At 44.3% G+C, this 20,000-nt stretch overlaps 1 protein-coding gene across 1 annotated transcript in view; it reads left to right on the top strand.

Moving 5' to 3' along the window:
• LOC307241773 (neuron navigator 1-like) overlaps window positions 1-20,000 on the top strand; it is an 83,900-nt gene that overhangs the window by 13,961 nt on the left and 49,939 nt on the right. Inside the window, exons 2-3 of the mRNA XM_080015997.1 lie at window positions 8,123-8,225; window positions 10,314-10,643. Coding sequence (XP_079872123.1) covers window positions 8,123-8,225; window positions 10,314-10,643 — 433 coding nt within the window. The remainder of the gene's footprint in view (window positions 1-8,122; window positions 8,226-10,313; window positions 10,644-20,000) is intronic.

The raw sequence follows: 20,000 nt of genomic DNA, 5'->3' as shown, positions 1-20,000 counted from the left end.
TATTCAGTTTTACACTGAATGAGGATGTTATCAATCTGTCTCTGGATGGGGGCAGAATGGTATATTCTAACATGCAAATGTATATTTCTGACTTTCTAACTGTATAAACTGCTACAGTGTAATATAAACAGCACGGTCCCTCTGCAGAATGCTCTTATGGAAAACAAACTGTCTCTGTGAAGTATGAGAGCCGAGCTGCAGCTGCGTTTAAGCACTTCATAAAATAAAGGACCGCAGGAAAAGCAAAGACATACACCCAAACATTGCCACCCATTATGGTCTGCCTTGGCTCAGTAGCGTGTGTGTGTGTGTGTGTGTGTGTGTGTGTGTGTGTGTGTGTGTGTGTGTGTGTGTGTGTGTGTGTGTGTGTGTGTGTGTGTGTGTGTGTGTGTGTGTGTGTGTGTGTGTGTGTGTGTGTGTGTGGCGAGTCTGTATTTAGATTGGAGCTGATTTAGATTCATACAGAGCTTTTTATTAGTGTACACAAGAGGTGCAATGCACACGGCTCAATGTGCTGGACATTTAACATGCACACACACACACACACACACACACACACACACACACATATGCATGTACAGACATACAAACACTTAGAAAGTCACACAACTGGAGATAATTTTTGATGGCATCTTCCTCATAATTATTGTTTTGACATTCTCACTTGTATTTAGTGTGTGTGTGTGTGTGTGTGTGTGTGTGTGTGTGTGTGTGTGTGTGTGTGTGTGTGTGTGTGTGTGTGTGTGTGTGTGTGTGTTTTGTTCATCGTACATTCCTTTATCTCCAGTCGCAAAACACCTCATACACATTCTTGCCTAATCTCATCAAACACAGCCCAACGCTTAACACACAGGGCCACATGTGTGCGCGCACACACACACACACACACACACACACACACACAGACACACACACACAGACACACACGTGATACATGTCCCTTTGACCCTGTGCTGGTAAAAAGCCCTGACCTGCGGCTCTGAGAAAGTAAACTTCTTCCTCCATCTTCTCCTCTAAGAGGATATCTTTGCAGCCTCTAAGCAGATCTGGCGTTCTGATCCCTTCGCTTGTTTGGAGCTCAGTTTGCTCAACCAGATTTAGTTCTTAGCAGATTTGGGCTGAGAGGATGAGAGAGGGAGGTTTGGACATCTTAACTATTAGGACTAAAGGACTAAAGACCAGGAGGAGTCTTTGTGATGGCCCATGTCTCCTATTCGTTGTAGTCTTTCAAATGTATCTTTTGTCATAGTTCAACACACATTCAGTTGTTCCTTTTTTCCCCTGCAAAGAAATGACCACATGCTTGTCCTCTATCCTTCTTATGTAATTTTTATATTTATCTGCTAAATATTGAGTCTCATGAAGCATGATGGTATTTCTCTGAAAAATGTTGGTCAGAAGTTGTTAAATTTCATGCATCAATAATGGCATCCATCCACATTTCCCATTAAAAGTTTACACCTGCTCTAAATCATATGTGTTTCATGTTTATTTATGGAAGATCCACCCAAAACGAATCAGAAATTTCAATTCAAATGTTAAATTTCCATTTTGGAAAAAAAGAAGGCCAGATCTTGTATCATGCTTGGAAATACAATTATAACAAAGTTTTTTTTTAAATGTAATTTAATTGCATTTGTAGACATTATACCTTCACCCATTCTCAAGTTTTCCCCTTGGCTAATTATGTTTTATTTGATCTTATTTAAATCAATTAATTCAACAATGACTGATGGCACAAAAAAGTGTTATTCATTTTAAGTACTGTCCCTTTAGGGCTTCCTTACTTCAATCTCAGCTAATCTCACAATTTCACTTCTGAATCAATCAACTATAGCGTCATTGTCACTGACGCCAGCGTGAAACAGCTTAATGGATACATATTTAAGCAAATTGCTCATTATATGGAGACACTTTTCATCTGCAATTGATTGAGATTCATAAGCAATCAAATAAATTGATTTTATTTTCAAACAAATAAACATCATAAGGATGTATAGATGAATAACACCCATGATATATTTAAATTAAAATGCATATGGCAATATCATTGTGTGGATCTGGCACTGTGAAAGAAGATGTGAGGACCTCTTCCTTTTTGTGTTTTCTCAATCCACGTGGAAAAGTGTTTAATTTTACTGCTGTATTATCACCAGTCGGCGGTGCTGATGGATGTGGTTTTGGGATCTCCACCTGCATCCAGCTTTTTGTGTTTAAACGTCTAACAGTGAGGTCATCTGAGTAGTTCTTCTGATTAACAGACAGACACACATATGTACACACATAAACACTAATCACTCTGTCATGGCAAGACGTCTGAAAGAACAGCTGCTAAACAACATTCGACACGGACACGGACACACACACACACACACACACACACACACACACACACACACACACAATTGTGGAGCACATATTGCCTTTTTCTTCGATAATTATCCGTCCATGTCACATATTAGCTTTGATACTTCAAGGCCTCTAATATCCTGTTGCAACATCCTGGTTTGTGTGTGTGTGCGTGTGTGCGTGTGTGTGTGTGTGTGTGTGTGTGTGTGTGTGTGTGTGCGTGCGCGCGCGCGCGCGCATGTGCATGTGTGTGTGTGTGTGTGTGTGTTTGTGTCCTCGTGGTCCAGATGTGCAGGAACGACTGTATGTTGTCATTCTTCCTGTTTTGCAAACACTCTGGGGTCAACAGAACAACTGAGATGCTGCATTGACACGAAGGTGGAAGCAAGACCAAGAACAGATGAAAGAAGAAGAGATAGATAAATAGATAGATACTGTAGAAGATAGTTAGATGGATAGATAGATAGATGGATAGTTAGATAGATAGATGGATAGAACTGTTCCCATGACGCCAAACCGGATACATTGCCAGTACTGTAGATTTACAGCTTTCAGTGCAAGTGGGAAAGGGGCTATGTATAGATAGATGCATAGATGGATGGCTTGATAAAATTGCAGTGTTACAGCAGCTCACACAAGAACAAAATGCCAAATAGCCAATAAGTAAATATAAGTCAGTTTAAGAAATAAAAAAATGGAAAATAGAAAAAAATGGCAATTAACAGGGTAAACAATGAACAAATCACAACAATAAACACCAAACAATTACGTGTGTTAAGTGAAGGAAATACAACCAGGATAAAGTCGGAACCAGTGGAGATGGCACAAAAAAACTAACAGACATCATCACTTTGGCAGAATCTCTGCAGTGGTTCTGCAAGCAGAGGAAACGAGCGAATCGGACAAAATGACAATAACAGCACTTGAGTTTTATTCGTTTCCTGCTCGTGTGTGTGTTCACCTGTCAGGAATGTCGTAATGATTGTCTTCCCGCTACTACGCCGTCCATTCTGGAGGCATTTTTACTTTAGAGACGGTTTTACGCACGCAGTGTTTCCGTAGCAGCGATGCTCATTGCAGCACCGGGACAAACGACCTCCGCAGGGGAGGAGGGAGAGAATAGAAACGGGAGCCATTCCTCAATACAGTACCTCCCATTTATATTAATACCCGAGAAGAACTCTAACAAACACGCACACGCACAAACATGCGCAGGCGTACACACGCGCGCACACACACACACACACACACACACACACACACACACACACACACACACACACACACACACACACACACACACACACACACACACACTTAAATGAACAGACTTATAGACACAGGTTATATTTGGCTACAATAAGTCCAAAAAGGTGGACACACACTTACACACACACACACACACACACACACACTTCCTCCAGAAGGATGGTGCAATTAAAACATCCTCGGGCAGTTTCTTTCTTTCTTCCTAATGGAGAGTCAACTAGAGCCCATGGAGAGGAAAACGGGAGGTTTCTTTCTTTCTTTCTCTTGCGCTATTTCTCTGTCTTTCTCCCTCTGATTGGTCCATCTGTTATGCTTATACAGTACGTGGTGGTATCGAGGGCTGGTGCGTTTGTATGTGAGTTGATGGCGTGGGGGTGGCGTATCCATGTAGTAACCGCGGGCTGGTTGTGGTGATGGTCTTGGTAAAAAAGTCCAGGGCCATTTTTTAGTCCCAGTCTGCCCCTGGCTTGGACAGCATACACTTTAAGACTGTGTGTGCGTGCGTGCATGCGTGCGTGCTGTGAATGCGCTTTACTTGTTGTGAATAAATGTGCTGGAAGTTTTGGAAACAAGCTTCTGTGCAGTCCCACTTCTCTAAAGGCTGGCAATTGTAGTTTATGGACTCATGGTACTGGCCACACACAAATACACACACACACACACACACACACACACACACACACACACACACACACACACACACACACAAAGAGAAATGGGGACTTCTTCTTTGTAGCCCTAGTCTAGATTTATGTTCTCCAGCCATCTGTATTGTAGTTGTGGTGATGGAGACTAATTCTGCCAAGCAAACATGGCCGCCACAGTCTGCGATTTAATTTCTTCTGTCACCGCTTTGCTTTCTAATTCTGTTCTGTTGTGACTTTTCTAAGACGAGGCAGAGAAGTGTCACATTGGGATGCTGAGCATGTTACACACACACACACACACACACACACAAACACGTGCGCACACACACACACACACATACATACTGTATACACACACACACATACCGTATGGATATGAAACTTGCTGAGAAGCATAAATACACAAATGCAACATACTACACCTTATTCAGAGCCCTCTTACATCCTCGGTCATTCACACACATACAAAAACACGAGAACACACATAAACACACACAAACACACACAAAAACAGACAGCTCACAATAATAACCCAGCTCTTGAACTGACTTCACAACCTCTTAAATGGTGGAGTGTGTGTTTGTGTGAATGCATCAGGGATTGGCAGGTGCCAACACACACACACACACACACACACACACACACACACACACACACACACACACGCGCACACACACACACACTCATACACACTCTTTTAACCAACTGACTGTAATTCATCCCCGACCCCTGGGGAGCTGCCCTTCCACTGACAGCGATATTTGCATCCGTAATTCGCCTCCGATCCCACCCAGACCCACCCTGTGTGCTGCCAGCTGGGACCACCAGGGTCAGACACACACACACACACACACACACACACACACACACACACACACACACACACACACACACACACACACACACACTCACAGGAACAGGAACAAAGACTAATGGTTGCACAGACTCACGATTACACCGACTGTATCCAATCAATTTGACACTAATGTTAAACAAAGATCTGATGTTTAGAGCGATTAGAACAAAGCCAATTAGAGCCTTAGCTTTGTGTGTGTGTGTGTGTGTGTGTGTGTGTGTGTGTGTGTGTGTGTGTGTGTGTGTGTGTGTGTGTGTGTGTGTGTGTGTGTGTGTGTGTGTGTGTGTGTGTGTGTGTGTGTGTGTTTGTTTGTTTGTCAGAGAGTGTGTCAGAGAGTGTGTCAAATCGTGTGCCTCCATGTTTCGAAAGGTTTTGTTTTTTTTGTCTAAATGTGTCTAAATATGCATGACAAAAGAAAATGCATAACAAATGGAACCGTTTGTGGAACCTATTTTGTGATTATTTGGGAACACAAAACGCAAAGTCAATACACTTTTTTTTTTTGACATTCAAACTCATTTAAAATCTGAGTTTGACTGAAAGAAAATGAATCGTATAGTCAGTTAATAAGTTAAATGTAGAGGATGAACCCTGAAATTACACAACGAAGACTAGGCCAAAAACAAAACAAAAGTGCAATGCATCCTGGGTAATCCTCGGTGTGTCAACAAATCCATCATCCCTCCACTCAGCCCCGTGTCCCCGGGGCGCGATAATCAATTGTGCATGTGACCGTTATCTTTTGGAGAAATCAATCCATCTTGATATCTACGGCCTCGTTTTCGGTGTGTGTGTGTGTGTGTGTGTGTGTGTGTGTGTGTGTGTGTGTGTGTGTGTGTGTGTGTGTGTGTGTGTGTGTGTGTGTGTGTGTGTGTGTGTGTGTGTGTGTGTGTGTGTGTGTGTGTGTGTGCGTGCGCGCGCGCGTGCGCAGACCCCAGCCATGCAAATGAGACTACCCACATAAGCACAGTGTTTAGTCTGCAGCTGTTGTTGAGATTGACACCACTGGAAGGTCATGACCCCGCCCCCCACACTACCCCTTATTACAATGGTCTCTCCCGCTCTCCTGCTCATATTCCAGCTGGACCAAACCATGGGGGGGCCCGCAGAGAGGGGGTAAGAGTCGGCTAACCCTCTGCCAGCACTGACGGGGCTTATTTACCACCACCCTAATGGCTCAGTCTGACATAGGACCCAGGATGTGTGTGTGCAATTGGCAAAAAGTTCCCTTTCTCACGCAATAGCGATCAAGCGGTGCATTGTTTCACTGCCTATGGGGGGGTATTTGTTTCGGTCCAAAAATTTAAATCAGTGCTCTGGGAATCAGCTGCCTGACGGTTATAATCTATTGAACTCAATTGACTTCCCTCATATCCGACCATTACATTTGTTTTTCTATTATTATTATTATTATTATTAGTAGTAGATTTGATTCAACTAATTATCATTGCACGGAGTACAAGTACTGAGGCAACGAAAAGCATTTCTCTGCATTTTACCATCCTAGTAACTGACGTATCTAGGAGCAGTGGGCTGCCATACAGCATAAGTGTCTTGCTCAAGGACACATCAGCACGCGACCAGGAGGAACCGGGGATCAAACCGGTAATCTTCCGATCACTAGACGACCTGCTCTACCTCCTGAGCCGCTGCCCTATATACCACCCTGCCAACATAGACAAAGAAGGGAATGTGTGTGTGTGTGTGTGTGTGTGTGTGTGTGTGTGTGTGTGTGTGTGTGTGTGTGTGTGCGTGTGCGCGCGCCCGTGCGTGTGTGTGTGTGCGTGTGCGTGTGCCTGTGTGTGTGCTGGAGCTTATGTGTGTGTGTGTTGAGACACCAAAATTGTAACACTTGAAAAAATAATAATCCTAGGACTCCATAATGCTGTCAAAGACGTACTTTGTGTATGTGTTATTATCTAATAATCCTTCAAATTGGTTCACTCTTTTTTGACTTAAAACCGACTCAACATCCTGACATGGTCGTCGAATCAGTCACTATCAGTAGTATCAGTCACTGAGTGTCTCAGGCTTTTTTGTTTGAGTGTTTTAAGCTGATTTAGGCGATCTCATTGTCTTTCATAGCATCCAATCTTCTAACTCCCCGAGGGGGGCTCTTAAATAGGATTCATGGAGGAGACACACACACACACACACACAAACACACACACACACACACACACACAGCCAAATACCACACAGCACACTGTCTGGACTGCCCAGCGTGTTTTCTCAGTAGAGGGTGAGAGGTGATCTGTCATTTATTAATTAATCCATCCATCTATCTACCTATCCGTTTATCCATTAGTCTGTCTGTCTGTCTGTCCGTCCGTCTGAAACGCATTGAGGCGTCCTATTGTTCTGTGTGAGCTCAAAGCTCAGCTCTGTCACTCTGTCTGACTTACTGTCGATATCATGTTTGATTCACCATCTAGAGAAAAAACACAACCCCTTATATTTTTAGTACCATCCCTGTCGTTTACTTTATCTGACAAACAAAGCTTTGGGGAACTTGCCCCAGTATCCTGGACTCTGAGATGTTTGTTTGTGACTTTGGTTGTATGTGTGTATAATCCTTGATTTCCATGCTCTGTTTTGAGGGCCACACATCACATGAATAAAAAATAAAATCCTTTTTGTCACATATAGACCTCTTGTTTTTGGAACCATGACGTGAACACAATGTTTTTTTTAATTCTGGAAACAGGCGTACAGGGAGAATTAGTTGATATTGTAACCACATTATATCGTATACTCATGTTATATATAAGTAATTTAGTCGGTGAAGCTTTATTTATATAGCGCTTTTTAAAACACACTGTTTAAAAAGTGCTTTACAATGAGTCAGGGAGCATAAAAAAGACAATTCTAACAGAGTGGTCATAAAACAAAGGAAACACTTGATAAAAGCCGATAAAGTCAAGAAAAAAAGATATGTAAAATAGCAGGTATATAAGAGACTGACAGATAATAACATATCATATCGCGATGTCCCACACAGACCCAGAGTCCCAGAGGAAGAGGACGGTGCAGAACGTGCTGGACCTTCGGCAAAATCTGGAGGAAACCATGACCAGCCTGCGGGGGGCGCAGCTGAGCCACAGGTCAGTCCGGGATGATGAACAAACACACACACACACACACACACACACACACACACACACACACACACACACACACACACACACACACACACACACACACACACACACACACACACACACGCGCGCGCGCACTCAGGGGTTTATGCTGATAGGGTCAAATACAAAATCAGACAAGAAACGATGCTGAAAGATGAAGAAAGCAAAAGGAGCAGAGCCGTTGAGGCAGTTGATGGATTCATATTGACAGTGCTCACAGTGTGTGTGGGAAACGGCCTGTGGCTTATAGATCAATGGCAGTATTCCTGATAAACCAGTCGTCTTCAGTCCCTCTCTCTCTCTCTCTCTCTCTCTCTCTCTCTCCCTCTCTCTTTCTGCTCATTCTTCTCTCTTCTCTCCCTCCGTGTGGGTTCATGTTCAACAGTTCGACTGAAGCAGGATTAGCACAAAGCTGACTTCAAAGACCAAACACACACACGACTCCCATTCACACGTCCGTGTGTGCACGTGGGTGCGCGCATGTGTGTGTGTGTGTGTGTGTGTGTGTGTGTGTGTGTGTGTTTGTTTTTCTCTTTCTTTTTCCTTTTTTCTTCCCCTCTTCACCTTCCCTCTTACCCCTCACTCTCTCTTTCCTGTCCTCTTCTGCCTTCAGTCTTTCATTGAGTCGCACCACGTGGTGCTTCGTCCTTGAGAGTTCCCCTCCTCTCTCTCTCTCTCTCTCTCTCTCTCTCTCTCTCTCCCTCCCTCTCTTTCCTTCTCCCTCTCTCCCTCCCGCTCTTTCTCTCTCTCCCCCTCCCTCCCTCTCTCCCCCCCCTCTCTTTCCCTCTCTCACCAGCAGATGGTTCCCTGCTGTATTAACCCTTCCCTCCCCATCTCCACCGTCATGTATCTTGATGTAATAACCTTGACTCGCGCGCCCTCCGAGGCCTTCGTGCTCTTCGCGGAAGTTTCCTGTCTCTCAACAACGCGTTGTATTTTTATTTTTTTATAATTGACAAAAAACTTGCCAAACAGTGGGGGGAACCTCGATAAATAAATTAAAAGCGTGCAGATTAGCAGGCGCTGCGGAAACATACGGCTTCGTCTGAAGGAGGAAAGTACGACACTTTCCACCGCGTGTGTCTCTATGAACGTTCATGTTTTTTGTTGAATGTTGCATCCGGAGGAGGAGATTTGTTTCAGCGTAAGCAGCATCCGATGACGCACGGCGTGAGACCCGATAATATGCTCATAATGATAATAATAATAATAGTAATAATACGACAGCCCGGGCATCGAGTGGAGATGTGCTTTTGCTGCACTTTGGCTACGTATGCACACTCAGTGTTAATGTGATGCTGATACTCGTTCAGGAGCGGGAGCCGGCGTGAAGTGATAGCGCCGTGCGGTATTAGGCTTAAAAAGCAGCGGGCGGGGTTGAGAGATGAGAATAACGGTGCGTTTGCTGACAGGAAAATAACACACACACACACACACACACGCACACACACACACCTGGAAACTAAGTAATCCCTAAGCCCCGCTAGAGCTTTAACCAATGATGCAGAGAGGCGAGAAGAGCTGAAAAAAACATTCACTTCCTCTCTGAAATTGTTCATTTCAGCATTTCAGAAATGGTCATTTGAAGGGAATTGGATTGCTGCAAGTGAAAGGGATACTCTGCATGCTAACTGTGTTAGCTCAGTGCAAGGCCGCAGATGGGATCGACTAGCCTAGCTCGAGTGACTAGCAAAGATAAATGATTGCTCTAAAGGTATTATGTTGATCTACTAAACACATAAGGTTAATTAGAGATGGACAAATATTGTGATGGATAAGAAAATAACAGAATTTATGATTGTTTTTCTTTGTGTTTTCAATCTATTAGAATTAGATTGTTGCAAGTTGAATGGGTACTCTAGCTTGCTAGACTAGCTCCTATGAATCTTCCAACAACTCACAAGCTGAGTTATTTGAGTAATCCTCATCATGCTTCTTGATGATGAGTGTAAATTAAAAACAAGAAAAGATTTGAAATGCAGCTACATTGGGAACTACCATAAACTTTAACCTGTGAAACTTGACCTTTTTGTTTTCTTTCTCTTTCTCCAGCTGCCTGGAGGGCGGCGTGTGCTACGACAGCGATGAGGCCGCAGCCTTCTCGGTGTCCAGCCTGTCAAACCGCTCCTCTCCGTTATCATGGCGACAGGGTCAAGCCAGCCCCCGACTACAGGCCGGCGACGCCCCCTCCACGGGCCACGGCCCGACCCACAGCCCCATCAGGCTGAGCCACACGTCCCGCATCCAGCTCATCGAGGAGCTAGACACGGACCCCCTGCTCCTGGAGGGAGGCGGTTACCTTAGCGACAGCGACAGGGGGGCCAAGAGCCCAAACGAAGACGACGATATTGACGACGACGATATCGACGATCTGGGGAATGGGTGAGTGCAAGCGCTGTCTTTAAAAAATAAAATAAAATCTTTCAGGGAGGCTTTCAAGGCGCAACTGTGAGAACGTCAATGGATATACGTCCAGTCTTAACAACCAAGGCACCCATGCCCGATATGTGTGATCATTAATGGGTGATGATTAATGTTTTTTTTTTTTGGGGGCTTAACCACGCCACCTGCCAACAGTTACAGCCCACCAACCGCAGTCAAGCCTGAAGTTAGTGGTTTACCACTATAAAAAGCCCTGATCGGTACCTCTCTAATGAATCACAGAGTCCCAGAGACGGAGCTCTGGCAGCTGGCAGCCCTCTGGTAAAGTTGGCTCTGGCACAGCGAGAACAAGAGGGTGCCCTCTGGTGGGAGGAAACCACGCCCCCCTGTCCTCTGGCTGGAGGATCCTATCATTTTTCGGCTGTGGGTTGTGAGTCTCCTGGCATTGGGCTGGCGTGGCTCCACCAACGGGACAGAATCCCCCCCCCCCCCCCCCCCTTTATTTTATTTTATTTTTTATTTTATTTATTTTTTTTAAGAGAGAGATGTGGCTCTCTAGGGCAAACATGCAAAAGACGTCTGACGAGAGCAAAACATGTCTGATTCGGTTTGACTCCACCTGAAGCTGGAGCTGTGAAGCAATACGTGTTGGTGGATTCAAGCGGGTCTTCAAGTTGAATACGTCCAGTGCTCGTTGTTTTCTGTCAGCCATGACGGGAAACTTTGTGTTCTTGCTAATTTTCTGGAAGATGTTTTCAGCGTTTTAGGCACTTTTCCCTGGAAATGATGTCGCTGGTGTCGGTGGGTAGAAGCATTTAGTTTGTTAAGCAGGGGTCTGTTGTCTGAGACCATCGTTTTGCTCCCTGTCGCATAATGGACCGGAATGGAATTACTTTCATGGTGTGTGTGCGTCCGTGTCTGTTTATTCAACGCGAGTGTGATAATGAGATTATGAGTCACAGTGATTCTGTATTAAGGATGCAAAATGTGTTTTCTGACAGTGATTCGAGAGCCATTACTTAGAGGGACACTTCTAAGGCGTGTTTTCTGTCATAGCGGCAGCAGGTAAAACAGAGAAAATAGTTCTAAATGTCATTCCAATTTTCCACCTCATTTTGGCCGTGAGATCCAGAGCTCTGTTTAAATGGTGCTTTAAATGAGCTCCAGCGTCTTTTTCCTCACATTCTTTTAGATGTTCTTTTTCGTGATACCAAAAAGGGCTTCCTGCCTCACACACAGTCTTGTTGTTGGAAAAATGTCATCAATACATCACTGGTATTGGTTTCCCAAATTGTTCTCTCTGTTGCCCTGTCCTAATTAAACAAGGCATATGTATGTGATATATTGACTTAAATGATCTATGATATTACAAGGACAAGAATATGAGAGTGGATATTTCCAGATGAGGGATGCTACAGTGAGTGATGATGTGTAAAGTCATTTTTTATCTGGTCTTGGATCCATCTTCTTTATGTATGAGAGCTTTTGATAACTTTTTGAGCTCACATACACACACACATGCGCACACGCACACACACACACACACACACACACACACACTCACACACAAACCATCTCTTTCAGACAGTCCCACCTGGATCCTGAAGTGTGTGTGTGTGTGTGTGTGTGTGTGTGTGTGTGTGTGTGTGTGTGTGTGTGTGTGTGTGTGTGTGTGTGTGTGTGTGTGTGTGTGTGGCATGCGTTTGTGTGTGCGTGTGTTTTTGTGTGTATTTGTGCGTGTGTGTGTTTGTGTCAGTGTGTGTCCATTATGTGCAGACTAATCTGACCTAACTAGAAAAGGATGAAAAAAAACCCAACATTTTCTGGCCAAAGTCATGACATTTCCATGGTTACCAGTAAAATGCTTCACCAGTCACCAGGAAATCAATTACACCGGAGCTCAGATCCCCGTTGTGCTGCTCTGTGGTTTTAGATGAACCTTGGTCCTTTCATTTTTGTTATTTTGTCGAAAGGAGAGAAAAGAAAAGAGCCATCACTTGCTGACCGGTTCAAAATGAAGTATCTAAATAGATTGCACTTCATTGATCTCCTCGTTGGAAATGCAGTTGTTATTATAGTCAACAAGACACACAAGGTTTAGAAATGAGGATTTTTTCGTCATGATGACATCAGAATTCGTTTATTTGGACAAGTACGTTTTCATGTGCAAGGGATTTTACATGGTATGAGTTGCTGCAGTTTTTTAATTTGCATACATCTTAAATATAAAATGACATGAAACAATAACGTATTGATACCCTACACAGATCGCAAGGTATGTCATAGAGATGATAAAATAAAATACTATTTTTGATCTAATTTAAACATCCTACCACTAGAGGTCAGTGTTCAGCTGCAAATCCCTAGTTTCCCCCTTTTCGCGCCCCATCTCCTTTCTCGCTACACTATGTAGCAAGGCCGGCGGTGGCTATGGGCAGGCCTGGGCTCAGCCCACCCAAACGTGCGTCTTGCCCACCCATTCGAAAATTAAGAAAGCACTCCAAGTACGTATGGGGATCGAGACGAGAGACAGCAGGAAGTGATGCTGCTTTCTGTGGGAACTCGGGAAAAACAAATTTGTGACAGTAGGAAGTGATGCAGCGTCCGATGTCAATTTTTGAAAACTGTGATTGGTGTCGGTAGGAAGTGATGCTGCTCTTGATGGAAACTCGGAAGACTGTGATTCGTGTCGGTAGTCCCCAGGTCTGGCCCCCCGCCCACCTGCCCCCGGCCAACATGTGAATCAGTCAGTCAACATTTCTTACTGCCCCCCCCCCCCCCCCAATCAAAGCAGTCTAGAACCGGGCCTGCTGTGTACACACACACACACACACACACACACACACACACACACACACGCACGTCTCCCCCTCTATCATTTAGTACACATACTCATCCATTATGTATTCCACTGCTGCTGCTCCTATGGTAAAGGGGTCGAACTTAGTTCTTTTCCATATAATACATTATGGATTACACACACACACACGCGCGTGCGCACACACACACACACACACACACACACACACACACACACACACACTTCTTCCCGTAAAGTCAGTCATCTCCATAAAACGTTATTTTGATCCTGATGATTCGGAGTGATTCACAAAATGACTATTTCACCGTTAGTTGTTGTGATTCACTGAAGTTTGAGGGCTCTGACTCACGCTGCAGTTTGACACTGAAACACGATTCCCAAGTACCTTATAGACGCTCCATGAGCAGGAGCGTCTTTTCCTCCTTCTCTGAGAAGTCTTCAGTGCAGACGGGACCACACACACGCGCGCACACACACACACACACACACACACATATACACACACACACACACACACACACACACACACACACACACACACACACACACACACCAGTAAATACTAGAGAGGGAGGAGGACCAGTGCAGGGAGAGGTGAAACCCCTGAAATAAGCAAAGGAATCTAGACGTGTAAAAGTGTGTGTGTGTGTGTGTGTGTGTGTGTGTGTGTGTGTGTGTGTGTGTGTATGTGTGTGTGTGTGTGTGTGTGTGTGTGTGTGTGTGTGTGTGTGTGTGTGTGTCTGTGGGTGTCTGTGGGTGTGGGTGTGGGTGTGGTTAAATACTTAAAAAAAAAAAAAAGCCATATGTTGTTCACCTCTTCTGCGTATACTCTGCATATAAAAATGTGAACATTTTCAAGGGAAGTGAGAATCTGTCATGTCCAGACCTTAAAAACCAGAAATTGGAGGGTTTACCTCAGTTCATAGTGTAGTTCATGTTTTAGTGTTCTAGCTTCATGGCTTTTATGTTTTAGGGTTGTGAATTAGGTGAAAATGGTAAATGGAATGTTCTCATTGTGAGAATGTCTGTGAGTGTATATGTCTGTGTGTGTGTGTGTGTGTGTGTGTGTGTGTGAGAGCGCGAGCGCGTGCGTGCGTGTTTGCATGTGTGCGTGCGTGTTTGCATGTGTGCGTGCGTGCGTGTTTGTGTATGTGTGTGTGTGTGTGTGTGTGTGTGTGTGTGTGTGTGTGTGTGTGTGTGTGGTCGACCTACCGACAGCCCTGAGGTTGTGATAATGGCCGGAATGTACACTCGTGTCCCTGATCAGCTTGTTTTCTGCCTTGCTGGACGCAGGCACTTTTGTTTACCGATGGAGTAGCTCTGTTCATCCACGCCATCCCTTTGGTTTACAGCCGTATGTTTCCATGGTTACTTTCCGGGAGGCCCCAGTTCGGACAATGAGAAAGAGAGTGAGGGGTTGATAGATAGATGGATAGATAGATAGATTGATTGATTGATTGATTGATTGGCCAGTCGGTGTGTCGATCCATCGATCCATCGATTGATTGATTGATAAATTGATGAATTGATTGATAGTTGCTAATTTCATGTTTTTTTTTTAATTTAACTTCCTTCTCACGGCCATTGGAACAATGGCAGTGTTTCCCAACCTGGGGTGCTAGGCCCCCATAGGGGTCACCAGACATTGCAGGGAGGGGTCGCGAGGTTTTGGGACGTTGAGGGTTATGTTTCCCAAAAGTTGGCTAATAATGGATTGAAAATCCTTGACATACATTCATGCCCTAAAACCGTTGATTTCTCTACCATGAGGATATAACCATTTTAGACAAAAATGGAAGCTGACCACTAATAAATACATGAATAAAACAAAAGTATTGCATCATTCAAATAGCGGGGTCTCAGATTCAGTCATGTTGTATTTCGGGGGCCTCGCAGGAAAAACGGTTGGACACCCCCGCTCTTATCTACCAAAATAATTCATTGCTCCTCCCAATCTGTCAGAACTAGAAACAGAACCCAAAAAATGAGAAGGTGTGAGCGGAAAGCCACCATGTCCCCTGTCAAGCGTTATTATTATTAGCTTCCTGGGTTGTCCCTCTGTGTCCTCGGCAGTTGCTTTCACCTTTTCGGGCTCCTGCAAACGTTTCGATTGTGTGGTTTTCTGATGGTTATCAGAGCGTGTCCTAATGAAGTGAAACTCAATAGACCTCCTCATCCACTGACCTTTACCTCGCTGTTTCCCATCAGAGATAAGGAGAATCAGGACCCCACCCGAAACTGTCTCAGCCGTTCTTCTGTGTGTGTGAGTGCGTGCGTGCGTGTGCGCGGTCAGAGGAAGCAGCAGGTTTGTCTCATTAATTTGGAAGGGCACTGTGTCTTTGGCGGGGCTCAAGCTCTGTCTGCTTATACTTTGCCGCCACCTACTGGTGAACATATTAATGTCATACTCACACACACACTAACAAACACGTACGCACACAAATGCACACACACACACACACACATACACACACACACACACACACACACACACACACACAGAGTAACCAAAGCTGCCTGACACATCAGATTAATGAATTTAGCCCTGTACATCTGGATCTGATTTGCATCCCAGGTGACAGCTCAACTCTCTCTTTCTGTCTCTCTCTCTCACACACACACACACACACACACACACACACACACACACACACACACACACACACACACACACACACACACACACACACACTTGGGAGCCTCCCTCATGCTATGGATCAGGTCTTTAAACAATGACTCATGCCAGAATCCAGTTACGGACCCCCGTCCCCAAACAGCGGCAGGGGTTCCAGGTCAATGTGGGGCCCACGGTGACGACCTCACAGCCAGGAAGCAACCGCCAATAGAGGAAGGGAGGGAGGGAGAGAGGGAGGGATAGATGAGATAAGAGAGGAGTAGATTGGAAACTATTGCACCAATCATTTTCCTGTGACACACATAGTGTGCACACTTACTGCAAACATAGTGTATATACACACAATGTTTGCATATGTATATATATATATATATGTTGGCATTTATTTATTTTTATGTTTTTTAACTATCCATTTTCCATTTATATTTGTAGCCCTGGATTTTGTAGCCCTCATATATATATATATAAGAGGGCTACAGGGATATATTATAATGGCATACATCTATTGACCTCTATTGATTCATCTATTCATCTATCCCTATTTTGATTTCTTTGTAAAAAACGAAACAAAATCAAAAGCAGAGTGCTGGGATGAACACATGAAGGCTGATTCCTTGTTGAAATATGCGTTTCCCCACTCCATTTCTCTTTGTGTCAGAGACTGAGTGCATAAAAAGTTGATGAGCGAGAGATGGAGGGCTCTCTCCATGGAAGTGATGGGGCGTGTGCTGTTCCCTGTCATCCGTCTACCTGCTCTGCCGCGTCCCTGCGTCCCCGCGCCGTGAGCTTTGTGCTCTCCTGCCTCTGCCTGCTCATCACGGCGTGTAATCAATTACTTTTCCTGTCATTAGAAGGAGCTTGGCGAGGCGGAGGAGAGCATTCTTCCCTTTTGTTCCACCGCGGTGTGTCCAAAACAAGAGGGGACACCCGTGGAGAGCACTCCGCCAGCGGCTGATCCACTGTATCGGCCAGATGGGTCTCAACCTCTAATGTGGCCACCAAACCATATGAAAGATAAATAATTACACAAAAATAAATCATTTTAAAATTGTTCCATCCTGCCGTTCGCATGCCTTTTTGAGATTGTACTTAATGCGAACCCTAACCCTCATCCAAAAGCTGCGCCCATGTTAATATATTTTAAGCGACCGTTGGTGAGTGTTTCTGTTTTTCTCTGGGTGTGACATAACCCACCCCAGCTGTAACAGCAGCAGTAACCAACAACAATAATGACATTAATCTGTTTCTATGATAAGACCACACACATACCCGAATTAAAAGACTTAACTGAGAATGACATATGGGGGGATTTGGGGGATTTGAGGCCCTAGAAAGCCCCCTGACACCCCTGTATTCTGCCGCCATTGTCCTCCTGTACTTATTGTATTATATTAAATAATCCTCCAACAACGGCCTTGTTGACCTACTTAATATCATGTAACAACGTAATTCACATGAAGGTCAACAAAGAACACGCAGCATGTGGCCTTCGCATACATTGGTTGGATCCAGTAGGGATGCAACGTGTAAATACTTCTCTTTTTATGTCTCACTCTCTCCGTGCTCGCACTATGCTTGTATCTTTTGTTGGTCGGGGGAAAGCGGTCTGGGTCCGGCCAAGAGCTTGAATTATGCTGCTGTCCCCATTGGGTGTATTTAGTTTGAGAGGAGGTCATTTCCTTATTGTGAAACAGACTCAAATTGAGCAACAAACACATGTTCTGGATCTGAGCTTGAGAAACAGTGTGATATTCCATCAGTTTTGCGTTTTCCCACGCTCTGCTTTGAAACGAGAGAAGTTGCAATTGTGTGTGTGTGTATATATATATATATATACAGTTCTCAACTTAACTATCATTAATAACATGATTGGACTAGATGGAAAACTGATAGGGCCTCTTCTTATCAGACTTGTCAGATAGACAACTTGGGGCAGAATAAAATGTTTAAAAAGTGTATAAATCAGAATTAGAATAAATTAGCATAAAGAGAACTATCTAAAAACATATTGCCAAATGATACAAAAAAAAAAGCCAAATGTATATATAAAAAACAGAATATACAAAATGTGTTTCCATACACAGGTTAATTTTAAGTTAAAAGGCAATAATGTTGCTGAGTGGCCGTTTGGTTGCTGGTATGGCTTGGATGGATGTACTGTAACGGGATGAATAAATATGTACTGTATACAATTATGTGGCCATGGATAACAATGGATGAGTAAGGTCTAAATTATATGTTATGACTAAATGATTACAAATTTCTGCTGAATCTCACTCCAACACAACTATCTAATTGCCCCCTTTCCAGGGATATGCAATATAATACCCGGCCTCCTTGGCACCATTCAGACTAAGCGCCAAACCTTTTGTCATGGCCGCTGTTGCCTAGAAGATCCCCCGCTAAGAGTTAGTGGTTCTCTATGGAGACGCTGTGGCATAATCCCCAATAATCCCGGGCTTCCTCCGGCGGTGGGGTTGGAAAGGAGTAAGAGGGGAACTGGGGTGGGGGGGGCTTGGTCAGCAGTCTGCAAGGACAAGAGAGTATGGGCTAGGGGAGTGTGTGTGTGTGTGTGTGTGTGTGTGTGTGTGTGTTTGTGTGTGTGTGTGTGTGTGTGTGTGTGTGTGTGTGTGTGTGTGTGTGTGTGTGTGTGTGTGTGTGTGTGTGTGTGTGTGTGTGTGTGTGTGTGTGTGTGTGTGTGTGTGTGTGTGTGTGTCGTGCGGGACTCCCACATAGTTCAGAGGGATGTGTTCCCATGTCAACAACAGGAGTGCGCTGGGAAAATAAACAGAAAGTGTAGGTACGTGCGAGCCCGCACTGCCTCCTCCTTCACTCTGCAGAGGTCAAAGTGTCGCGGCATTTGCCCGATGGCCAATTTCACCTCATTTCCTTTCGGGAAAAGAGAGACAGATCCCGCTCGTCCCGGAGAAGCTCTCCTCCTTTTTTCATTTTCTTATGACATAATCATCTCATTATGCCTCGCAGAGGACAGGGGCAACGGAAATGACCTGAATTCAATAACCGATGGTGAACATGATATTCTGAAGCCAAGAAGTATAAACATACATACATATATATATATATATATATATATATATATATATATATATATATATATATATATATATATATATATATATCTATACTGTATAGGGGTCAGATAGGTTTATGCCTTTGAGACGTACAGTATATAAGGAGAATTTAATCAAATTTAGTTTGCCGTCTACAGTATATTAAATTGTAGGATGGAGATGGATGCACTTCAAATGTATCAAATGTGTGTTTGTGTGTGTTGATGGTTGAGTGTGTCCTTCCCTTGTCATTAAGACGGGATAAGGGGAAACGATCAGGTACATTCCTTTTGGTTCCCACAGCCGAAGGACCCCCCCCCCCCCCACACACCCGCACTCCCACTAACCTTGCTCTTTACCATGTAGTGCCCTCCCACTCTTCTAAAGTCCACTCTACTACTCTCTTTGGGGGGTAAATGAGGCTGTGTGCTTAAGGACAGGAGAGGGAAGCCCTTGAGGGGCTTTTAATGGATGTTGCCTTCAATCTTTTACTTCATGCAGCTATACAAAAGCTCACACACACACACACACACACACACATACACACACACACACACACACACACACACACATACTCTAACGCTCTAAAATTGAGCCATGGGAGTTTAACAGTTGGGTGCAAAAGTGGAAGGGGGGGTCGTAATGCGCATAAGAATTCCCTGCCTCCTTCCTACTGGCCCCTACAGGGTTATTCTCCGGGGCGGTTTTGACATTATTCACACACTTTTCTTTCATTTCTTTCCGCTCGCTCGCACATTGTTCCTTTCTTTCTTTCTTCTTCCTCCTCTTCTCCCTCTCATTACACCATCTCCTCTTCTGATCTCCCCCTG

This window comes from Zeus faber (assembly GCF_960531495.2).
Source record: "Zeus faber genome assembly, chromosome: 15".
Lineage (NCBI taxonomy): Eukaryota > Metazoa > Chordata > Actinopteri > Zeiformes > Zeidae > Zeus > Zeus faber.
The sequence above is the reverse complement of the archived record's forward strand: the minus strand, read 5'-3'. Positions and strand labels throughout refer to the sequence as shown.